The sequence below is a fragment of the Artemia franciscana genome, chromosome 2 (assembly GCF_032884065.1).
Source record: "Artemia franciscana chromosome 2, ASM3288406v1, whole genome shotgun sequence".
Taxonomy (NCBI): Eukaryota; Metazoa; Arthropoda; class Branchiopoda; order Anostraca; family Artemiidae; genus Artemia; species Artemia franciscana.
In genome coordinates, this window is record NC_088864.1 from 63,186,589 (window position 1) to 63,209,575 (window position 22,987).

At 34.2% G+C, this 22,987-nt stretch overlaps 1 protein-coding gene across 3 annotated transcripts in view; it reads right to left on the reverse strand.

Annotated features, from left to right (window-relative positions):
- Positions 1-22,987, reverse strand: part of LOC136043918 (kelch-like protein 5) — an 80,283-nt gene that overhangs the window by 18,120 nt on the left and 39,176 nt on the right. For all 3 annotated transcript variants that reach the window (XM_065728965.1, XM_065728964.1, XM_065728966.1), the window contains exons 4-7: positions 19,960-20,156; positions 16,176-16,292; positions 10,661-10,756; positions 2,005-2,194 (exon numbers count right to left, since the gene is read on the reverse strand). In XM_065728965.1, the coding sequence (XP_065585037.1) occupies positions 2,005-2,194; positions 10,661-10,756; positions 16,176-16,292; positions 19,960-20,156 (600 nt within the window). The remainder of the gene's footprint in view (positions 1-2,004; positions 2,195-10,660; positions 10,757-16,175; positions 16,293-19,959; positions 20,157-22,987) is intronic.

Consider the following 22,987-nt stretch of genomic DNA (forward strand, 5'->3'; position numbering starts at 1 on the left):
CTGGAATAGCCGGATCATATCTACTACATGAAAGAAGATTTAGGGTAAAAAACCCCCAGTACATGGACAGTGTGTGATCTTGGACAAATATTTTGATAATGTATCTTCCCTAAACAAGGGCAACATGTCCTTATTTGCTGACTACAATCTTATAGCCAAGCCTATTTAAATATGATTACTCTTTTTCATAACACACGTCAGTGATTGAATCTGTCCATGATTGAGACACTTCATTTTTAAGATCCTTTGTTCAAGATTGGGCAGTAGCCTATTTTCAAAGTTTACAGTCAAGCTAAAAATTTGCAATTACAATTAGGTCTCTGCAATCAACTGTCGGTGCTTAGAATATTTACCATTGTATACGGGTGAAATACTCAAACTAACGAAATAAATATTAACAAAATTTAGACAGATTTAGTAGAGAAAAATTAATTTTCCAAGTGGTATAATAAGTATAATAATTGAGATGGTGATTAGGGAGATCTATATTTGTAGTTTCCTTCCCGTTCATTTCTGTCGATCTCTGAAATAGGCCCCCTTCCTGTAATTACATACCTCTAAGTCTGCTCCTAGTTACTACACCTCTAGTGGTTTTATGACAAATAAGGAAAGACATTAATTGTCTTCGATGTTAAATTCAGAATTTAACAACTAGGAACTTGAGAATTTTCAGAACCTCCCGTTTAAAGTAACGCTGCTACGTCACTGAATCAAAACCTCAGTATTTATGAACACCTGCCTATGGCAAGAAATATTGATTCTTTGGTATCACCATTATTTGTTCATCCACAGCAATGGCTTCAATATAACACGAGCATTCCAAACTACAAAAAAAACCTAAAAAAAAAAAAAAAAATGACTCAGAGAATTTATACATACAGCTGAATTATCCTTTCAATCAATATCACCAAATTATCCTTATCGTCTAGTTTATTATCATCAAATTATTTATCAATATTTCAAGTAATTCATAATTAAGACAAATCCGTCAAAAATTCAGATACCATTATTTGTAGAAAAATTCACATGAATCGGAAAATTCACGATAGAAAGTGATGGTCTTGCTATAACTTCATTGGATTATTAGTATATAGCAAAATGTATTTGTATAGATATTAGGGTCTCTACACTTATGCTATGTCGTCATTTCATTATAATGGCTTTGTTGAACAAAATAAACATTGTAGATGATATGGTGACGGCTTTAGGCTATTTTCAATCTTAACTCTGAATAACTCCAAAGTGGTATTGTCCAACTTTTACTGGGACTATCAACAAATATCAATCCTAACACGTGTTGGCTAAACACCAAAAACAAGAAGAACAATAGAGAATTTCTCAAGACCGTGGGAAACAAATTAGAATGAATATTTCGGCCCTATGTCCAAGGGCCGTCCTCAGCAATACAAAAATATATAAGAAGAAAAAACACAACAGAATAAAATCAATAAAACTAAAATGAAAAATTTTTCAAAACAGTCCCAGCATCCTTACCTCAGCGAAGTTCAACCAGGACTGATAAATAAAATGTGATGAAACGAGGCAATTCATTGAAATGAAAGAGAATGATTTAAAAATACGTTTTTAATGCCAGCCTTGCTTTTTTGGCTGCTGACCTCATAGGTCTATTTGTGACATGTTCTGTGTTAATATCTATTGGTTTTTTATAATATTTTATAAGGTCATCTTTGATTAAATTTGCGTATAGAATATTTTGTGAATATTCTCTTAAGTCCCTATTTAAGGATATCTTATTATTAATCTTAAGTCTGACTTCAATTGCTTCTCGAACTACTTGCTTTATGCCTAGGTCATTGCTAATAATGGCGGATTCTTCAAAAGTGTTTTGTGGCTAGGATTTAAGCGTGGTCTTCGTCGCTATTTACGTGTTGGCTGAAACGTTTTAAGGTTTTGATAAGATTTAATGACAATATTGATAGCAAAGAACAAATTGCAATACTAGAAAACATTACTCCAGTAATATTAGAAATTAAAAATGATTACCTTTGTTTGAGTCCATCCACCCTAATAGATACAGACAACCCATTGTTGACTTCCTTGGACGTGTTCTAGGCGACTGGAAAGCATACCGTCTTTCCGGTAATAAATGAAACATTAAAGCTTCCCGAATTAAATCTTGGCAACCATAATCGTCACGAAATAATGGTTCAGTTTCAATATGGTCAGCAATGAACTAAAATTGTAAACTTAATTTGAGAATTATGCTAATTTGCTGATAGGATCATGTTTATTGGAACTGCACACACGTATAAATCTTGTTTTTTTTTGCTGGCCAAAAGCGAGATTTTGTGGCCCAGCGTAAACACTTGGGGTGAACTTGAGAGGCAGTATTTGTCCCTTTATCACCAACCTGCCCTGGTAAATATATCCTGTTTTTTGGGGCTCTAATATTTCATAAATTTAAATAATTCCGTGAATTGTTGCATGGAGAACAAAAAAACAACAAACAGTTTTGATACATTGGCATACAACTCAGACAGTATTACTGGACATTGTACGAATTTCAATAGCTCATCTCCCTGTTAAAAGGATGGAATCGGGTAATTAGCATTCAATTATTCAGGTAGCAAGGATGGTGTGTTTGAGGAGAGCATGACAGAGAATCAATTAAGAAGGTTCTAAATCTTGTTTAGGTGAGCACTCGGAGTTCTAGGTCTACGTTTTAAGAGCTTTTCAATTTTAATAAAAACCTTATATGTCCCCGGGTAATAACTTAAAACCTTTACCCACGGGCTCTGGATGGTTTTGTCAACCCTAGAGGCATTTATACATGATATTTGGACAATAAAAAAAAACGACTATCTCAAAATTTCAATCGGATGCATTTTTGGAAAAAAAAGGGCGTAGAGGGAGGGCAGGGGTAGTTGCCAGCCGATTACTTTTAACTCTTAAGAAGGGAACGAGAGCTTTCGATTTTTAAACAAATGAGTCTCTTCCAAAGTTTATCCAACCACCCCTTCCATAAAATCGTATATGCCTCCGGGGCACAACTTACAACCTTTGTCCCCAGGCTGTGGGGGTTTCTGCGAACCATGGATGCATTGCAATACGATCTTTATACTATTTAGAACACAATGGCTATCTGAAAATTTTAAATCGGGTGACATCCGCCAAGACATAATTAATGGACCATTTAACTATGCTGAACAAAATGGTTATCACAAAATTTTGGTTGAATATGTTTGGGGACTGGTTATCCTCCAAAATTTGACTCTTAAAAAGGGCAATAGAATTTCAATTTACAATTGAATGAGCTTCTTTGAAGCTTCTACGACGAAGTACCTTGGCCAGAAAAAAAAAAAAATTATATATATTGTGCCCACTTCGTTCTTTACTTTGGCAGCGCCACCTAAGATCAATTACAGAGACGGTCAGGGGTGTTATTAGATGTATTATACTTTAACAGAGGTGTTATAATTACTACGACTTTCCTAAAACTTATAATACTTGGGTGCATGCCTGGTTGTAATTCTTAGAAACTTAACATTAACAACAGAAGTTACTTAAAGTTGACAGAAACCCGGAAGGGTTGTGAACAAACTAAAGACTTATTAGGTATCCATCTCTGTTTCACTCTATTATTTCTCTTTTTCATTCTAGTATATTTTCAATATGTATCAACCTGAGAGTAATACCAATGATAATAATGATGCAGGTTAACCGCACGACAAATGCTCTGTTGAACCTGGAACGCGCCCCTTACGATTACACGAGTGATAACTTTTATTAGACTGGACCCTCTAGAGCATTGTAGATAAATTTAGACAGTAAAATCATTCCCTATCTCAAAAATTAGAAAAAGCCGGATTGAGATGCAAGTGCTCCGGAGAACATTTAAACAAGTATAAACATAAGCGACGTTAGATTTTTTCAGGGGTAGACAAGTCAGATTTCTCTTGAAAGCGAAACTTGTCTTCGCCTTTGTAACACTAACTTTTAAAAAATATAGTTTTAAATTATTTAATTCAAATACATATATAAAAATGGGTAATTAGTAGTGCAATCTTATGACTAGATATTTTTAGAAACTGAAAACAGTCTCGAGTTGCTGTCAAAGGCATTTTGAGAAAGTTTCTACCAAAATACGTATTCCCGAGTAATATACACTGGACCACTGATGGTAGATTAAATGGGAGAAGCTGTTTGTAAGACCCAAGAATGTAGTAGCCAAAAATTATTGAGTTTGATTACACTGTCTAAAATTATATACAGTGCTCTAGAGGCAGAAGGAAATCGTTAAGAAATTTGAGGTGGATTTATACGTCGTTTTCATAGATCTTAAAGACAAGATCTGAAAGCCCATTCAAAGAGTGTCGAACAAACATGGACACCCAAGACGATAACTGTAGGTGTTGGCCAAGTTTGTTTAATAAATCTTACCCAAATATATAGCCGCTAGTCTATAGAAAAGATATTTTGATACTTTCCCTTCTCTCCTTTCACAGAGTTTTAAGGGAAAAATTCAAGTACACAAAATTTAAAAAAATTTGTTTGTTAAAAAAAACTCTCCTGAATTTTGAATTGGATTTGAGAGAACTTGAACCCCGAAAGGGATAAAACTGAGACCTCTGTACAAAAAAGAGGATAAAAATGTGTGTTGTAATTGCAGAGATATCAGAATGATTCTAACAGACAGCAAACAAGTTATTTGTTACTTAAGTTAACTTAGTTAACTTAGGTAACATTAAGTTAACTTAGCATGTTATTTGCTGTTATTTGATAGTGAGGGGTTCGAGGAAAGTGAGAGAATACTTTGGCCAATTTTCCATGCTTGAGTCAATAAATGATAAGTGATTGAGTTATCACATCCCTTTGATTAGTTTTATAGATTATTAACATACATGATATTCAGCCGGTGGGTGAACTTTACTAAAGGTTTTATTCTTATATGGAATACTAGATAAGTATGTTAAAGATATTAGTAGGTCTAGTATTTTTTTTATACGGAAAGGGAGGAGGCGATTTCTTGTTATAAGCATGTAATTTGTGTTTTTTTTCCTATTTTATTTTGCATGCGTTGTTTAAATGAATGTTCAGACTAGTATTGTGCGTTGCCATAGCCCTGTGGCTTTTTCACAATAAGTGTATATCTATCTCTCTATGTCCATTGTTCCAATTAAGAAGGCAAGGTTAGCATTTGACTTTGTGAGTACTTATGAATACCCAATGGTTACTTTTAATTCCAGTCTAAGTAGATTATCTTTTCGGATTTTGTCCTAAGAAACGCAGCATAGGCTATGGGAGAACCTGTATTAAATGAGGTGAGGAAGATTGCTCCTGGGCTTAGAAGCACGTGATTTTGATGTCTTATGTATAAGTTTGAGGGAAATGAATGAATGTTTTTAGGTTTAAAGAATCTTAGGTACAGGAAAAAAGTTAAATGTTAATGTTGAAGTACCAAGGATATTATAGTGAAAAGATTTTTTAGCCCAATTGTCCAATCTTAAGCCTTATTTAAATCTGAAACTCGCAGTTTTCAAATATTTTTGTTTTGGTTGCTTCAAAATTATGACGTTTTTAGGGCAGTACAACATTTTAGTCAGCGTTGTAATGTCAAACCCTGAAAACAAATAAGCAAAACTAGCTAGTTACGCTTTTAAATGTTCGAAATTCGAACACTAACCATCTGTTGCTCCCAATGACAACTCCACCTTCAAAGAAAAGCCTCACCTTCTTAAGCTGTTTGGTGTTAAATTTTTTGGTAATTTGGCGCCCACCACTACAAAAAAATTAATAAAACAAAAAGGAGCGCATTTAGCTACTGTCCTCAGGAGGGCTATTGCTGCAATGATTTGTGCAGCACAGCGCTGCAAAAGTAGTGATAACAAAGGTATCCATTGATTCAAGTTCGATGGAAGGGGGAATCACAGGCTTTTCAAAGGAAGAAGGGACAGGGGTAGAGATTTTCTTTTAATTCAATATTTTTATATGCTGAGTCCAGTTCCACTTCTTGATGGAGAAGATCAACGAGCATAAGTAAAGTTTCCTACAAGCCCAACCCTTAGAGGAAAGGGGGTTAAATCAAAACGTGCTTTTTGGCCAGAATTCTTGAGACCAATCTCACAGGGGGTTCCTCACAATCCTACTTTAGCCGTTATCTCTAAAAGTATAACAACACAACTACAAACAGTTAAATAAAACAAAGCAAAAACAACCCAAAAAGGAAAGGACACAACAGAACTTATTATAGTTTGAAACAGATTGAAGAGAAGATTTTTAATAAAACTTGAAAAAATCCCGTGCAGAACAAAAAGTTGAAGAATAGCCTCTTTGGAGTTACTAGCCTTTGTGCTAAATCAAAGGTGCCCATAGATGCAAAAGTTAGGTGGAAGGGTAAATCACCGGAATTTTCCAACGGAGGGGGTCATTTCCCCTCCATTGGAAAAATCCTGTCTCCCTTCCCAGACAGTGGTAGGAAATTTGTTTAACTTAAAATTTTGTAAATTGAGTCACATTCTACTTCTTCTGGGAGAAGACTAACATGCACAAATAAAATTTCATACAAGCCCAAACCTTAGAGGGAAGAGGGTTAAATGGCAACATGCATTCTTGGCCATTATTTTTATCCTTGAGACAAATCTCAGAGGGACTTTTTACAATTCTGCCCCCCCTCCCACTTTAGCCGGTATGTACACAAGTATAACAATACAAAAACAAAAAATTAAATAACACAAAGCAAAAACATGCCCAAAATGAAAGGAAGTAACTGAACTTTTATATAATTTCGAAGAGACTGAAGCTAAGGTTTTTAATAAAAATTTGTAAAATTCCAATATAAAAGTGAGAGCTTTATTTTGGTGTATAATATATCAAATTATGTGTGGTGGTCTCTAAGCTAGAGCCTCTGAAACATATATTTGTCTCCTCCCTCCTATCCCAACGAAATATCCCAATGAAGTGTAAGTTGACCATAGGAGAAAAATACAACAAATTAATCTTCCTGGCTATCTATATCATTAGAATAAACAGTGCAACATGTGACCTTTCATTTTGGGCAAGACGGCATATCTATATCTTACGTGGGGAGTGAGCCAAGGAGGTTTTATTAAAAAGAGTAGAGTGCACAGGTGCTTCTTCAGAGAGTAGAGTATAGAGGATATATAAGGGTATTGAGAGTAAAGTGAAAGGCGGTATATCTATATCTTACTAGGCTTTATTAAGTTTTATTAAAGCGAGTATAGTGCAAGACGGTGGATCTATATCTTACTAAGTTTTCTCAAAGAGAGCAGAGCGCGTATATGCTGCTTCAGAGAGTAGAGTACAATAAGGCATATCTATATCTTACGTGTGGAGTGAGCTGAGGTAGTTTTATTGAAAGTATAGCGCAAAACGGTATATCTATATCTTACTAAGTTTTCTTAAAGAGAGCAGAGCGCATATGTGCTGCTTCAGAGAGTAGAGTACCTAAGAGTATAGAGAGTAGAGTACAAGAAGGCATATCTATGTCTTACGTGTGGAGTGAGCTGGGGTAGTTTTATTAAAGAGAGTAGAGTGCAAGACGGTATATCTATATCTTACTAAGTTTTCTTAAAGAGAGCAGAGCGCATATGTGCTGCTTCAGAGAGTAGAGTACAAGAGGGCATATCTATATCTTACGTGTGGAGTGAGCTGAGGTAGTTTTATTAAAGAGAGTAGAGTGCAAGACGGTATATCTATATCTTGCTAAGTTTCCTTAAAGAGAGCAGAGCGCATATGTGCTGCTTCAGAGAGTAGAGTACCTAAGAGTATAGAGAGTAGAGTACAAGAAGGCATATCTATGTCTTACGTGTGGAGTGAGCTGGGGTAGTTTTATTAAAGAGAGTAGAGTGCAAGACGGTATATCTATATCTTACTAAGTTTTCTCAAAGAGAGCAGAGCGCATATGTGCTGCTTCAGAGAGTAGAGTACCTAAGAGTATAGAGAGTAGAGTACAAGAAGGCATATCTATATCTTGCGTGTGGAGTGAGCTGGGGTAGTTTTATTAAAGAGAGTAGAGTGCAAGACGGTATATCTATATCTTACTAAGTTTTCTTAAAGAGAGCAGAGCGCATATGTGCTGCTTCAGAGAGTAGAGTACAAGAGGGCATATCTATATCTTACGTGTGGAGTGAGCTGAGGTAGTTTTATTAAAGAGAGTAGAGTGCAAGACGGTATATCTATATCTTGCTAAGTTTCCTTAAAGAGAGCAGAGCGCATATGTGCTGCTTCAGAGAGTAGAGTACCTAAGAGTATAGAGAGTAGAGTACAAGAAGGCATATCTATGTCTTACGTGTGGAGTGAGCTGGGGTAGTTTTATTAAAAAGAGTAGAGTGCAAGACGGTATATCTATATCTTACTAAGTTTTCTCAAAGAGATCAGAGCGCATATGTGCTGCTTCAGAGAGTAGAGTACCTAAGAGTATAGAGAGTAGAGTACAAGAAGGCATATCTATATCTTGCGTGTGGAGTGAGCTGGGGTAGTTTTATTAAAGAGAGTAGAGTGCAAGACGGTATATCTATACCTTACTGAGTTTTCTTATAGAGAGCAGAGCGCATATGTGCTGCTTCAGAGAGTAGAGTACAAGAAGGCATATCTATATCTTACGTGTGGAGTGAGCTGAGGCAGTTTTATTAAAGAGAGTATAGTGCAAGACGGTATATCTATACCTTACTGAGTTTTCTTATAGAGAGCAGAGCGCATATGTGCTGCTTCAGAGAGTAGAGTACAAGAAGGCATATCTATATCTTACGTGTGGAGTGAGCTGAGGTAGTTTTATTAAAGAGAGTAGAGTGCAAGAGGGTATATCTATATCTTACTGAGTTTTCTTATAGAGAGCAGAGCGCATATGTGCTGCTTCAGAGAGTAGAGTACAAGAAGGCATATCTATATCTTACGTGTGGAGTGAGCTGAGGTAGTTTTATTAAAGAGAGTAGAGTGCAAGCCGGTATATCTATATCTTACTGAGTTGTCCTAAAGAGAGGAGAGCGCATAGGTGCTGCTTCAGAGAGTAGAGTTCAAGAAGGCATATTTATACCTTACGTGTGGAGTGATCTGAGGTAGTTCCATTAGAGTAGAATGAGCTGGGGTAGTTTTATTAAAGAGAGTAGAGTGCAAGACGGTATATCTATATCTTACTAAGTTTTCTTAAAGAGAGCAGAGCGCATATGTGCTGCTTCAGAGAGTAGAGTACAAGAAGGCATATCTATATCTAACGTGTGGAGTGAGCTGAGGTAGTTTTATTAAAGAGAGTAGAGTGCAAGACGGTATATCTATATCTTACTAAGTTTTCTCAAAGAGAGCAGAGCGCATATGTGCTGCTTCAGAGAGTAGAGTACCTAAGAGTATAGAGAGTAGAGTACAAGAAGGCATATCTATATCTTACGTGTGGAGTGAGCTGGGGTAGTTTTATTAAAGAGAGTAGAGTGCAAGACGGTATATCTATATCTTACTAAGTTTTCTTAAAGAGAGCAGAGCGCATATGTGCTGCTTCGGAGAGTAGAGTACAAGAAGGCATATCTATATCTTACGTGTGGAGTGAGCTGAGGTAGTTTTCTTAAAGAGAGTAGAGTGCAAGACGGTATATCTATATCTTAGTGAGTTGTCTTAAAGAGAGGAGAGCGCATAGATGCTGCTTCAGAGAGTAGAGTTCAAGAAGGCATATTTATACCTTACGTGGAGTGATCTGAGGTAGTTTTATTGAAGAGAGTAGAGTACAAGACGGTATATCTATATCTTACTGAGCTTTCTTATAGAGAGCAGAGCGCATATGTGCTGCTTCAGAGCGTAGAGTACAAGAAGGCATATCTATATCTTACGTGTGGAGTGAGCTGAGGTAGTTTTATTAAAGAGAGTAGAGTGCAAGACGGTATATCTATATCTTACTAAGTTTTCTTAAAAAGAGCAGAGCGCGTATGTGCTGCTTCAGAGAGTAGAGTTCAAGAGGGCATATCTATATCTTACGTGTGGAGTGAGCTGAGGTAGTTTTATTAAAGAGAGTAGAGTGCAAGATAGTATATCTACATCTTACTGAGTTTTCTTAAAGAGAGCACAGCACATATGTGCTGCTTCAGAGAGTAGATTTCAAGAAGGCATATTTATACCTTACGTGTGGAGTGATCTGAGGTAGTTTCATTAGAGTAGAGCACAAGACGGTATATCTATATCTTACTGAGTTTTCTCATAGAGAGCAGAGCGCATATGTGCTGCTTCAGAGAGTAAAGTACAAGAAGGCATATCTATATCTTACGTGTGGAGTGAGCTGAGGTAGTTTTATTAAAGAGAGTAGAGTGCAAGACGGTATATCTATATCTTACTAAGTTTTCTTAAAGAGAGCAGAGCGCGTATGTGCTGCTTCAGAGAGTAGAGTTCAAGAGGGCATATCTATATATTACGTGTGGAGTGAGCTGAGGTAGTTTTATTAAAGACAGTAGAGTGCAAGATAGTATATTTACACCTTACTGAGTTTTCTTAAAGAGAGCACAGCACATATGTGCTGCTTCAGAGAGTAGAGTACAAGAGGGTATATCTATATCTTACGTGTGGAGTGAGCTGAGGTAGTTTTATTAAAGAGAGTAGAGCACAAGACGGTATATCTATATCTTACTGAGTTGTCTTAAAGAGAGCAGAGCGCATATGTGCTGCTTCAGAGAATAGAGTTCAAGAAGGCATATTTATATCTTACGTGTGGAGTGAGCTGAGGTAGTTTTATTAAAGAGAGTAGAGTGCATAGGTGCTGCTTCCTTCCATCCAAGTCATGTTTTATCCACGCCACCATTGCCTGCAAAAAATTAAATATAAGACTCAAGATGCTTGCATAAAACTTTTTATTGTCAAGATGCCTGCAAGAGGATGAAGTAGCAAGATGCATTTAGGAATTGGCAGCAAAAGAATGAACTAGATTTTTTGCTCATAATAACACAACATAATGCATTTCCAATTTTTTGCTCATAAAACACAACGTAATGCATTTCCAATTTTTTGCTCATAAAACACAACGTAATGCGTTTCCAATTTTTTGCTCATAAAAGACAACGTAATGCGTTTCCAATTTTTTGCTCCTAAAACACAACGTAATGCGCTTCCAATTTTTTGCTCATAAAACACAACGTAATGCGTTTCCAATTTTTTGCTTATTAAAACGCAACATAATTCGTTTCTAAAGTTAAAAAATAACGACACGTTTCACGTGATAATGATAAGGGGTGGAAAGAAATGGTACACTCAAAACTAATTCATAGTTATCAAGCGTTTTGGGGTTTGCTACATTACTTAGAAGCAAGTATAAAAATAGAAAATTAACCATATATCAAATCTAGACAATCCCTTACCTACAACAAAATTTATTTAAAGTTTACCTCAAAAATGTCCCTTTCAGGGAACTGAGCAATGAAGTGGCCTGCAGAATAATTAAGTAAAACATTAAAGATACTAGCATAAAACTCTTTATTACCAAATGTCTACAAGAGTTAACAATTATTCGTGTTTTTAACAACTTGTGCTCGTAACATTTGTGTTTGTTGGCAAACCTTTCTTGTGACTGTAATTTCATTATTTATTTGTTTTTTTCATTAATTGATTGACTAAAAGATATATACTTGATTTGCTTCTATCGAATACTGCAAAAGAAAATTATTCTCTTACCTTGTGAAAATACCCTAACAAACTCGATGCACAACCAACATAGAACAGCACACTCTTTAGACAATGGATAAAACCAACTGTCAAACTGCATTCATTTGATAGACTAATTAATCAAATAAATAATAAAATCTAGAAACAAAAAATCTAAAATAAAATAATTTAATTTAATAAATAAAATTACTTATTCAATATAAAAATAACAAATATCAATAATCTAAAATTAATCTAATTGATTCTAAAACTAATTAATTATAAAACTCTTTATTGCCAGATGTCTGCAATAGTTAACAATTGTTCGTGCTCTTAACAAGTTGTGCCCGTTGACAAACTTTTCTTGTGATGTCCATGTTTTAATTATCATAATAATTTATATAAATTTGTTATTTCTACTCACTGATTAACTAAAAGATACTATGTTTGGGCGATAAAAGTTGAGAAAAGAAGAAAATGTCAAGATAATTGAGACTAATATCTTTCCCTTGGAGAACATATTTCAAGCACGGATTTATGGACAAAGGGATAAACTCGTAGGAGCGGATCTTATTCACATTAAGCCTATATAATCACAACTAGATCGTCTAAACTCTTTTGAAAAACACTCAAAAAGCAGTCAGCGTCATCGAACTAACCTAACTTAACATGTCAACTTGCAATAATTTTCAGAAAAGCCAATTAACGGATTAAATAAGCTAGTTTGCAATTTAGAATGATAATAATTTACAAGTAGGTGAAATCTAGATACCGCATCTAGATTTTATGACATCTAGATGCTGAAATCTAGCCTCAAAGTGAGAATTCTAGCCATAAAATGAGCATCAGTAAAAAAACCTTATGATTGGAATTCAATTTTTTATAGATTGTTCTTGTATTTATTCAAATCTGTCAATCTTCAATAGGAACACCCTTCCCCTCTTACCTTTGGCTCGAGTGTAGCTTAATTTTCTGTAGTTTGAGCTCAAATTAAGTAGGAATCTGTCAAGCAAAAAACTCGGAAAAAAAAGGAATAGACGTCATTAAATAAAGCAAGCCGCAACCCATCCTTCCCCTAAAAGATCCCTACCTGAATATTACCAAAATCCACGTTGAAGCCGATGGACAAAGGGTAGTTTCCAATTCCAAAGTAAGGATATACAAATACATACTAATTACATCGCAATAATAATGAAGATATTCTGATGGTTAACTTTAAAAGATCTACATTAAATGTCATTTCATTATTATAAAGGGTTATATCATTACATTGTACTAGATTCCAAAGTTTTGCATGGGCTTACTACTGACTAAGATTTTAAAGAAGAAGAGAAGTAAAAATACACGTAAAAATCAATGCAGTTTTTAATGTTACGTAATATCATAATATATCTTATAATATAATAGCATATAATATAAAAATGTGACAGAAATATATAAGATAAATATAATATAATATGTAAAGATAAATCTTCTACCTCTTAACCAGCAACTGCGAAGGTATTTATGGACAATTCTTTCTTCAAAACGGCCCCATCTTTTTTTTAATTTGCTACCCTTGGATTTTCCGCCCAGAAAAAAAAACGATCTAGATAGATCACGAGTTTGAGAAAAATCGTATAGAGCCTTAATTTTGGAAAATAACAAATACGTGACGTTATATTTAAATGCATTTGAAGAAATAAATTACATCATTTTTTCCCCAGGAGTAGTCGTATCGTTTTTAGTATCTATGACGGATGCAAAATTACACAACATGATAAATGACTGAACAGCTAATGAAAAGGCATGGAACAAGGAACGGCCGAAATTCACACTGAATTGCAAAGGAAAACTTTGCACAACGAAATTTGTTGTTAGAAGACAAAGCAATATTATAGTAGAAAGATTCGTTCCCCATTTCGTGGGAAATGGATGCATTAACAGGAAGGGAGAATTGAATTCACACCCTAATTTCTTAAATTATGTTGATAAAGATTAGCAAAGCAAATATATACGAGCCTATCAGGGGCCGACTGCTGCGGCTCTGACGAAGACCTCACACCCAGTGCTACAATATATGTGGTGTTGTAAAATTATCGGAAATAAAAAATCGGTCAGTAAAATTGGTAAATTAAGGTAAATATGGTACTCTCTAGGAAATACAGGGTAAAATTGGTGTTTCAGAGTTGCCCAGTAGCTACAAGACCAGTTGAGCATTTCTTCACTTACAGCTTTTAATGAAATTTTTTAACGATTCTGATTTTCTTAGGCTTAAAATAGCTAATGCCCCTTCATCTAGAGTTTAATCAATTTAGTTAACTGTCTAGTTTATCCCTCTGGTAAACTTGCGCCTAGGATAATCCCTCAGAAATAGGACAGTGCCTGATTTCGGACATCCATTTTGTAAAAAAAAAAGAAAAAAAAAAAAAAAAAAAAGGGGAGTAAAATCATATTAGTTTTTTTTTCTACATTTAAACCTAAGGAATGTTATCCTAACAGCCTTACATATTTGAATAGTCGTATTCAGCCACATTCCTCATATCATATACATCTTATTTTTTATTTATTTATAAAAGCACCGAATAAAATATAAAAGAAAGGTTGTAACACTACGATGACTTGATTAACTAAGTACTGGATCATAAGAGCAAAACATTCAGTCACTTTCATAGTCACTAAGATTAACTTCAACAGTAGTTCCTTGAAAATCCTGCTCCTCTCCTTCAGACTAAGCTTCCGATTCAGGTGACCATGCCTGTCCCGAAGCCCCCCCCCCAAACAAAATTCCTGGATACGGCCCTGAGGATTACATATTAATTTCTACTTTCAACCTCCCATCGTCTCTCCCATAAAGGTAATTCTGTATTTATTTCAAAACAACTGCTGAAACACACGGGCCGTTAAACTAGAATAATATTTTTTTTAGATACTGTAGTTAGTAACAACTCATTCGGAAGCAATTCATTGGAAAGCAAACTAAATTTTAGAAAGGGGCACTGGATATTTCGATTTCCAATTGACTGAACCCCCTCCAAAGCTTATTCAACCACTCCTTCCACATGAAGTGCCTCTGGGAAAAAATAAATGAACAAATATTAATACATTGAACCCTCATAGGTCTTTACCATAGGTAACGCAATACAATTGCCCCTGATATAAATAGCCGATTACAAATTTCAATTTCCCTTCTAATGAAAATGTGGAATTATCCGAGGGGAAAATAGGGGGTAATTTTTAGCAGGAGAGGGGGATATTCCCTGAGGGAGGGGGGGAATAAACATCAGTTTCCGGGGAAAAGACGGCATGAATACAAGATTCTTCTGAGATGTGAAATTTAAATAAAAATGAGGAGATTGATTCTGCTCTGGCCATCCACATTGTTGAAAATCCACATCATACAGTTCTTTTTGATGAGGCAACTTTAATATTTGAAGCGAATGGCTTCCCACATTCTTTTAAGAAGGCAATTGAAAATAAGAAAAATCCATAAATAAAGACCTTGCTTTAAATAGAGATACTGGAGACATTCCCATAAACCCAATTTATGATAACTTAAAAATAAAGGACCCAAATAACATTTTTCTTCAGTTTAAGTCAAGATCACCTGACTACACTTTTAATGAAAATTAGACCTAGGTCTGTAGAAAAGATCAGTCAATCACTAAGCAGAGAATTCTTGCCCAGTCTAATTTGTGAATAGTCTTTCATTTATTCTGGCTTGGCTTTTTGGTTTGTTTGATTCAGTCTTTTTTCTGCTCAGTTAGAGTTAATTCAAAAGGTTAGTCTTCCTTCTTTTTTTCGAGCACTGAAGTTGGGCGGAAGTCCATGAGGAAATATCTACTAATATCTACCTCTATCATTTTCGCTTCTTTATTGTCTGCTGGCAAACATTTTCCTCATTTTCTTCGGCATTTAGTTCTAATATTTTTTTTCTTGTTTGCCATATGTCAATCCTGTTTGTGGATTCTGTTTTTAACAGTTCTCATAACTAATATAATTTTTTTCAGCTAATATTTCACTATTTTAAAATTATATTTACCAGTACTATAATAGACTTTATTGTTGTGATAACAAGGGATCTAAGTCAGACAGACCACCTTCTAAACCGGGAACACATTGAATATCATTTTGTGTTGTGTATAGCGTGTGTTGTGTAGCGTGTGCATAGTTGTGTTGTGTTCCTTTTAAACTGAGGAACGCAGCTATACAAAAAAAAAAAAAAAAAAAAAAAAATCATATTCCATCCTTTTTCTGCCAGCCTCTTCTCAATTTTGTGATTTTAAAACTATAAGGCGTCGTAAAATCTATCAGTAAAATATGTAAAATACGTAAAATACGAAGTTACGTAAAATAAGCAAAATACCAATTTTATGGGGGTCCGTAGAATTACGGTAAAATACGAAAAATACCCAATTTTACCAGTTACAACACTAAATATGTATAAGATAATACGTCATGTATAATATAATACTATAGAATCATATATATAACATAATATGTTGTAACATTATATTATACTAGATTCCAAACTCTTGCCGAGGTTAGTCATTGACTAAGGTTTAGAAGAAGAAGAAAAGCAAAGAAAATGTGGAAATCAAGTTTACCTGAAATACAGCTTCCTCGTTAAAAACGTTCAGGTTATCACTGGATAGCAGCTTTATAACTTCTGAGCAGGGCAAAGCTAAGAATTCTTGATTCTTTATAACTTCCATGAAGTGGTCCTATAAATAAATAACTATCAAATGAATAAGTAAATACTATGAGGCATTAAACTACTAAATAAATTATTAATTGCTAGATAATCTAAATATAAAGAAATTGTGATGCTTTATTTTTTTTTAAATAAAAGATTAAAAATATTTTCATCAAATTAACTAATTAATCAATTAAATTAATTAAGTAAAAAAGAAGTTCAGATTATCGTTGGATAGCATATTTATAACTCCGGAACAGGGCAAAGCCAGGATTTCCTGAATTCTAAATAACTTCCAAAAAATGGTCCTATAAATAAATGATTAAGTACTAAACACTAAATAACCTACACATAAACAAATTATAATGTTTTATTATTTTTTAAACAGCTTAAAATTGTTTAAATAATTACTCTTTATAACTTTCTTAATTTTAAACAATTTATTCTTAATCTATTAAGCATATATTAGATAAATAACTATACTTTGGTCTTTAAGATTATGAACCAGTTTGACAGTTAAGTTCCGACTCTTGGATGATTCTGACAACATTAATTTTGGTTTATCCCAAAAAGGGACGCTATTATTACGCCAGGAATTGCCAAATGCCATTCATTCTACGGAAGTTTACACACTCTTTATTTTATTAATAAAGTTAATAATTTATTTTATGAACTTTTTTTTAATTTCGAACAAGGAAAAATGAGTACAGCTAAGGTACAGTGCCCAAATTTTATACAATATTTTGATATAAATCATAAAGGTCTAAATCATATATACTATAAAGTTATAGCTATAGAAGTCTCAATTTGACACATTTTAGCGGACAAAAAATTCAGCAAGAACAACATTGAAGTCAAAAGTTCCAACCTATGTGAGTTAGAAAAGAGGATTTAACCCACTTTGAAGAAAAATTGAATTAACGGAAACAAATATATTGATAAAACAATACGATATTGTACATTAATTCGGTCAATCGATAGAATGTTCTGAGATGGCTGTCTCAGCTTGACTGATTTTAGCGCACGAAAGAATTCAGCAAGGACAATTTCGACATGGAAATTTCCGATTTATGCAACATAGAAAAGAATATTCTAGCCATTTTGTAGAAAAAAGAATTAATGATAAAAAATATCTTGAGAAACGAAAAGATTTGGCAAACTATTTTGGCAATCAAAATGACCGTGGGCTATGAGTATCAACTTGAAGGATTTAAAGCGCACAAAACATACAGCAAAAAGATTTTATACATTCAAGTCCCGGATTCAAAATTACTTTTGAGCCCCCCAGCTCCCCTGGATCCGCCGGTGGTTTACCAAGGGTTACCTTAAATGTGAGGAGGGATGTCACCCTTCAAACATGACTCTTTGAATCAGAATTTAACTTTTACACAGCAATGCTTCAAAAAAAGAGCTCATTTGGAGCATTTTTTAAAAGTATTTGGAGCATTGATACTTTTGATAAAGTATCATTTGGAGCATTTTTTTTTAAAGTGTTTGGAGCATTTTTTTGGGAGCATTGATACTTTTGATAAAGTATCATTTGCAGCATTTTTTTAAAAGTATTTGGGGCATTTTTTTTGGAGCATTGATACTTCTGATAAAGTATCATTAGGAGCACTTTTTTAAAGTATAATAATCCAAAACAAACTATCATCTTCACAATATGATAGGAGCTATCACCCCTTCAGGTTTTAGACTGTACGTTTTGGACTGTGAACTTATGAAAATATACATGGTAGCAAATATATTAAAAACTCATAAGACGTTGAAATATTTATTCGGTTAAGCGACAAAACTTTCTGAACAGGCTATGATTCTTAGCATAATTTATTTTTGAACAAAAAATTCATATTTATAAAAACTTGTAGAAACTTACAAGTTTCCGTAGCTGGACTCTTCTTGGTCAAGAAGAAAATCAACGTGAAAATTATGACCAGTATGGCATACAAAAGGGAAATGAGAGGTGAACAAAATTCAAAGATTGTGACTCATTTTTTGAGTCACGAGGTCTCCGGTGGTCTCCTTTTTTCAAGCAAAAAAATCCAAGAGATTTTCTTCAGTTGTCAACTCTTATATCATGGTTGTAATACCAGTTATAATCTAGTAAAAGGCGAACCACAGCCCATAGTAACCAAAAGTTAAAAAACGCGTTTTAAAAGAAAACTGCCTAATAAGAAAAAAGTACCATCTGACACTGATTCAGCAATAGTAACTATTTTTCCCGTTCATCTTAAAAATAAAAGCTTCTAACAAAAAGACATTGATAGTGATTTCGAAAAAGCCAAAATCTCTCGAAAATGGCATCTGATCGAAATGAACCAAGTGTACTATTGGAATCAGCATGGTCTAAAACCTAAAACAGGGGAATTACAGTCCCCCACCTTGAGCAACAAGGAAAATCACGTTTTTGCATGGGTAGCACTGATGTGTCTCCATTTTTTCATTTTTTTTCCCCATTAGGGCTAGAGGGTTACAAGAACACCATAGAGATATTTAATGGCTTATTTAAAAGGACATTTTAGAACAAGTTCAAATCAGAACCAGCAATTATAAGTAATAATAATAATACCTAATAGTAATAATGATAGAAATAATAAAAGTAATAATACTAATAATAGTAATAATAATAATTATAAGTAATATAGAAAGGTTTATGGAAAGTGAAGTAAAAGGAAAGTAAAGTAAAAGCGAAAGAATAAATAAAAAAAGACCAACATAACATATCCAGACCAACAATATGAATCGACAATCACATAAACCAGTTTGTGATATGACCCTAGTATGAACAACATGTTCAGGGATCTCAGTTCACACGGCATTCTTAAAATAATTAGGCCTCTCATAAACTCTGCTAAAGAATAAACCAAGATTAGCATTAGCTCATGTCATGAAACGATACACTTTACCAACAGTTTCCTCAATGTCTACTCAAAACTTAGCGTTATTTTTGGACACCCTAAGTATATTAGATTTTAGGATGCTTCAACAAAACAACAACAACAACAACAACAACAGCAAAACAACAACATTGCACAACTAACAATATGAATGAACAATCATATAATATAGCTAGTGGTACGTGGTATGAACCTAGTCTGTCAGTGGAATTTCGCGAAATTCGGGGAATTTCGCGGGGGGGGATTTCCCATATAAAAATAAATTTGATTTATATATCTTTTTCCGACTCTTTGTTTAAGTTGTCAAAATAAATTAATTAGGTAATTTATATAATTGTAGGGCAAAGGGCAACTTTATTCAGTCTGGGATTAAATCTACTGTGCAAAACATGAATCTGGAAAAAATTCGACGTTCGTGTTCATCGATTCAATTCGTTTTCAATTCTTACTTGTCGATTTGTTGACTCGATCCCTCAGTGAAGGAGAATTGTCGGGAGGGAGTTTTCTGGAGATTTCTCCAGAGGGTGAGGGGGAGGATCGTCCAAAACAAGAGAGTTAGAGTTGTCCAAAACATGAGACATGGTCCGGAGAAATAACCTGTCAGAGCGATTATCATGTTCTAACAGTTTATCATAAAGCGTTAAAAGCTGAATTTTCGAATACGACGTTTTTTATTTAGTGACAAGTTTTTTACTACTCAATGATGATATATGCAGAAAAGCTTGAGAAACTGCCCCCCCTCCCACCTGATTAAACACATTAATAGTTGAAAATTATACCCCAAACAAACAAACTCACAGCAGTGAAGTTTTCTGCGACGTTGAATAATTCAGTACAGCTTTGAGCATCAGCAAATATTTTGATACCCAAACAATTGGATGGATGAAGTTGTTTGATTAAAAAGATGCAACACTCATCGACGACAGGGCTTAGCTGCAATAGGCAAGCTGCAGCTAAAAGTCCCTCAACATTATCCTCTTGTATCTCGACCAGCCCTAAAAGATAGGATCTTGAGTAGATTGGAACCTTTGCGATTTAACCGTTTGTAACCTACATACATTAGTGCACAGGCAGGAGATTTGGACCTAAAACCGGACCCATGTGAGTTTTCTGCATTCTCCTGTAATATCCTTTACATGCACCATTGGGTATTTGCCAAATTAACAAAATTATTTTCAAAACATTATTCTTTTTCACATCAACTTGTACGCTTCTAAAATGAGAGCTTGTCTAGATGCTTAATGCGCAACTTTTCAACGCTACCCAGCAGAAGAATACCGGGACCCTCAGAGAGTTTTGTGCACGTCTTATACAGGATATTTCACGAGCCCATCCCAATTTGGAAACCTACTTTCCAAAATATAACAATTATACATGAAAACCTTAGAAAAGTCTAGACCCCCAATAGCACTATTATAAGTGACATCCATGCGTCTTCTCTTTTTGGGTCAGAAATCATCTTTATAGATAGACCTTGAAACAAAAAGCTTAGAGGATCCCAACAGAATACCCATAAGGGCAATTATGTATATTTTGACCACAACAAAACTGAAAACATTCGGTTTTCTATATGGAATTTCACCCACACTTGAAGGCCAAGTAAAATCTTTGGAAAATCATAATGACGCACTAGTTAGTTACTGAATGCCTATTTATATTATTTCTTTTGGCTGCGCCTCTTTTGGTTACGCAAAATTATATTATTATTTTTTGGTTGCGAAAATTTGGTTGCAAAATTATATTATTTCTTTTGGTTGCGGAATCTGGCTGCGCCTCTATCATAAACATTAGCGACAGAACAGTCCAGGATGTAAGCAAAACACTTTATGTATCAGAGGGTAACTATGCCTACTCCCCCGCTCCTTTTTTCTCAAAATCGTCTTATCAAAACTATGAGAAAGCCATTTAGCCATAAAAATAAGTTAATATGCAAATTTCGTTTTAATCATCCATGTGCGGAGAGCCAAAATCAAAACACGTCTTAATTAAAAAACGTTCAGGAATTAAATAAAAAAAAAACAAGCTTTTTTACTGAAAGTAAGGAGCGATATTAAAACTTAAAACGAACAGAAATTACGCCGTATATAAAAGGGGCTGTTCTCTCCTCAACGCTCCGCTCTTTAAGCTAAAGTTTTTTACTGTTTTAAAAAGTAGAGTGGAGAGAAAGAGTCAAACTATAGCGTAAAGAGCGGAGCGTTGAGGAGGGAACAGACCCTTTTATATACGGAGTAATTTCTGTTCGTTTTAAGTTTTAACATCGCTCCTTACTTTCAGTTAAAAAACTTGTTTTTTTTATTTAATGTATCAAAGAAAGGCCATAGGGATTATTGATCAGTTCCTGGAGTTGTGTTATTGTGTGTTTCTTATTCCACAAAGTCAAGTTAAGATGAGCCAATCTGTTTTTTGTTACGGTTTTGGCTAGGTTTACGCTACAGTACGGTTTATGTACTGTATTTACCGAATTAACAAAATTATTTTGACCAGGGCAAAGCTATATAATGTATATAATTTGATTACATACTTATTATTATATACTTATTATATGATTATGATTATTATTATAATCATTATATGTATATAATACTATTATATAATAATTATTATAATCAATATATTATAATCTTATTATAGACATAGACATAGACATTTTTTTTATTTTCATCCAATACATATAAATTAAACAAACAATTTACCATTAACGGCCACTCTTAAGACAAAAGAGTCCTGACTGTGACCGCAATTCTAGCCACCATGAATCTGCTAAATCATTTCTTTCCCCCACCAAAAAAAAAAGAAAAAAAGAGTATTATATACCTATTATTGATTATATACATACTTATTATAGAGTATGTAATTATTGATAGTATATACATATCATGTACAGTTTATGTTACGATTTATTGTTTATATCACAATACACACAAGAGCTAGGCGATGCAGCCTTGTGTTAATTTTATATGCAAAAATCGTAACAGTAGCCAGCATGGCAGTTGCCGAGTTTAGAAGCTAGAATACAAGACAATCTTAGTGTGTATGTCAAAACCGTGTTTGAATGTCAATTGTGAAAGCAGTAATTATTAACAGTTGTATTATTTGTTTCTTTGTTTTATTTTTTCTTTTTAGACATATAAAGCAAATTCGGCTCTGTTAGAGCTTGTGATAGCCTTCTGAAAATAAATATTATCTTATCTTATATAAGTCTATATGTAACTTAACCAAAGAGAAAAACAGAAATTATTTTAGTCTAGATATATCTATATATATAAAAATAAGTTGTCTGTCTGTGTGTCTGTCTGTCTGTCAGGTGACGTCATGTTTCTGTGTCGACTGACGTCATGAAGTTAGTTGTCGTCATTTTTGCTATGACGGTGACGTCATTAAAGATATTTAAGGCATATATGTTCACGTAGAAATCTATTAATGTTTAAGTTTAAAATGACTGATGAACTTACAATGGCAAAAGCCGATGAAGATGCTCAAAGAGTCTATGCCAAAAAACTTGCTGCTGATAGAGAAAGTCAGAAAAGAAAGCGTGCCGAGGAATCAAAAGAACAGCAAGGAAACAGGCTTGAGGCTAAAGAACGCAAAACCGCGCAGTTAGATGAAGATCCACCTGGACAGCGAGAGTCAAAACATATCAAAACTGAAAATGATAGCGATGATGATTGGGTTTGGGATTTTGACTTGGATAAGGTCATCAATGCCTACCAGATTTTAGTTAAAAAAAAACAAAGGTTCGGCGATATGTATTTCATAGTGAAGGTGAAAAATAAAGAAGAAAAAGAAAACTGAAAAAAGAAAAAATGTAAAAAACTAAAAAATACTA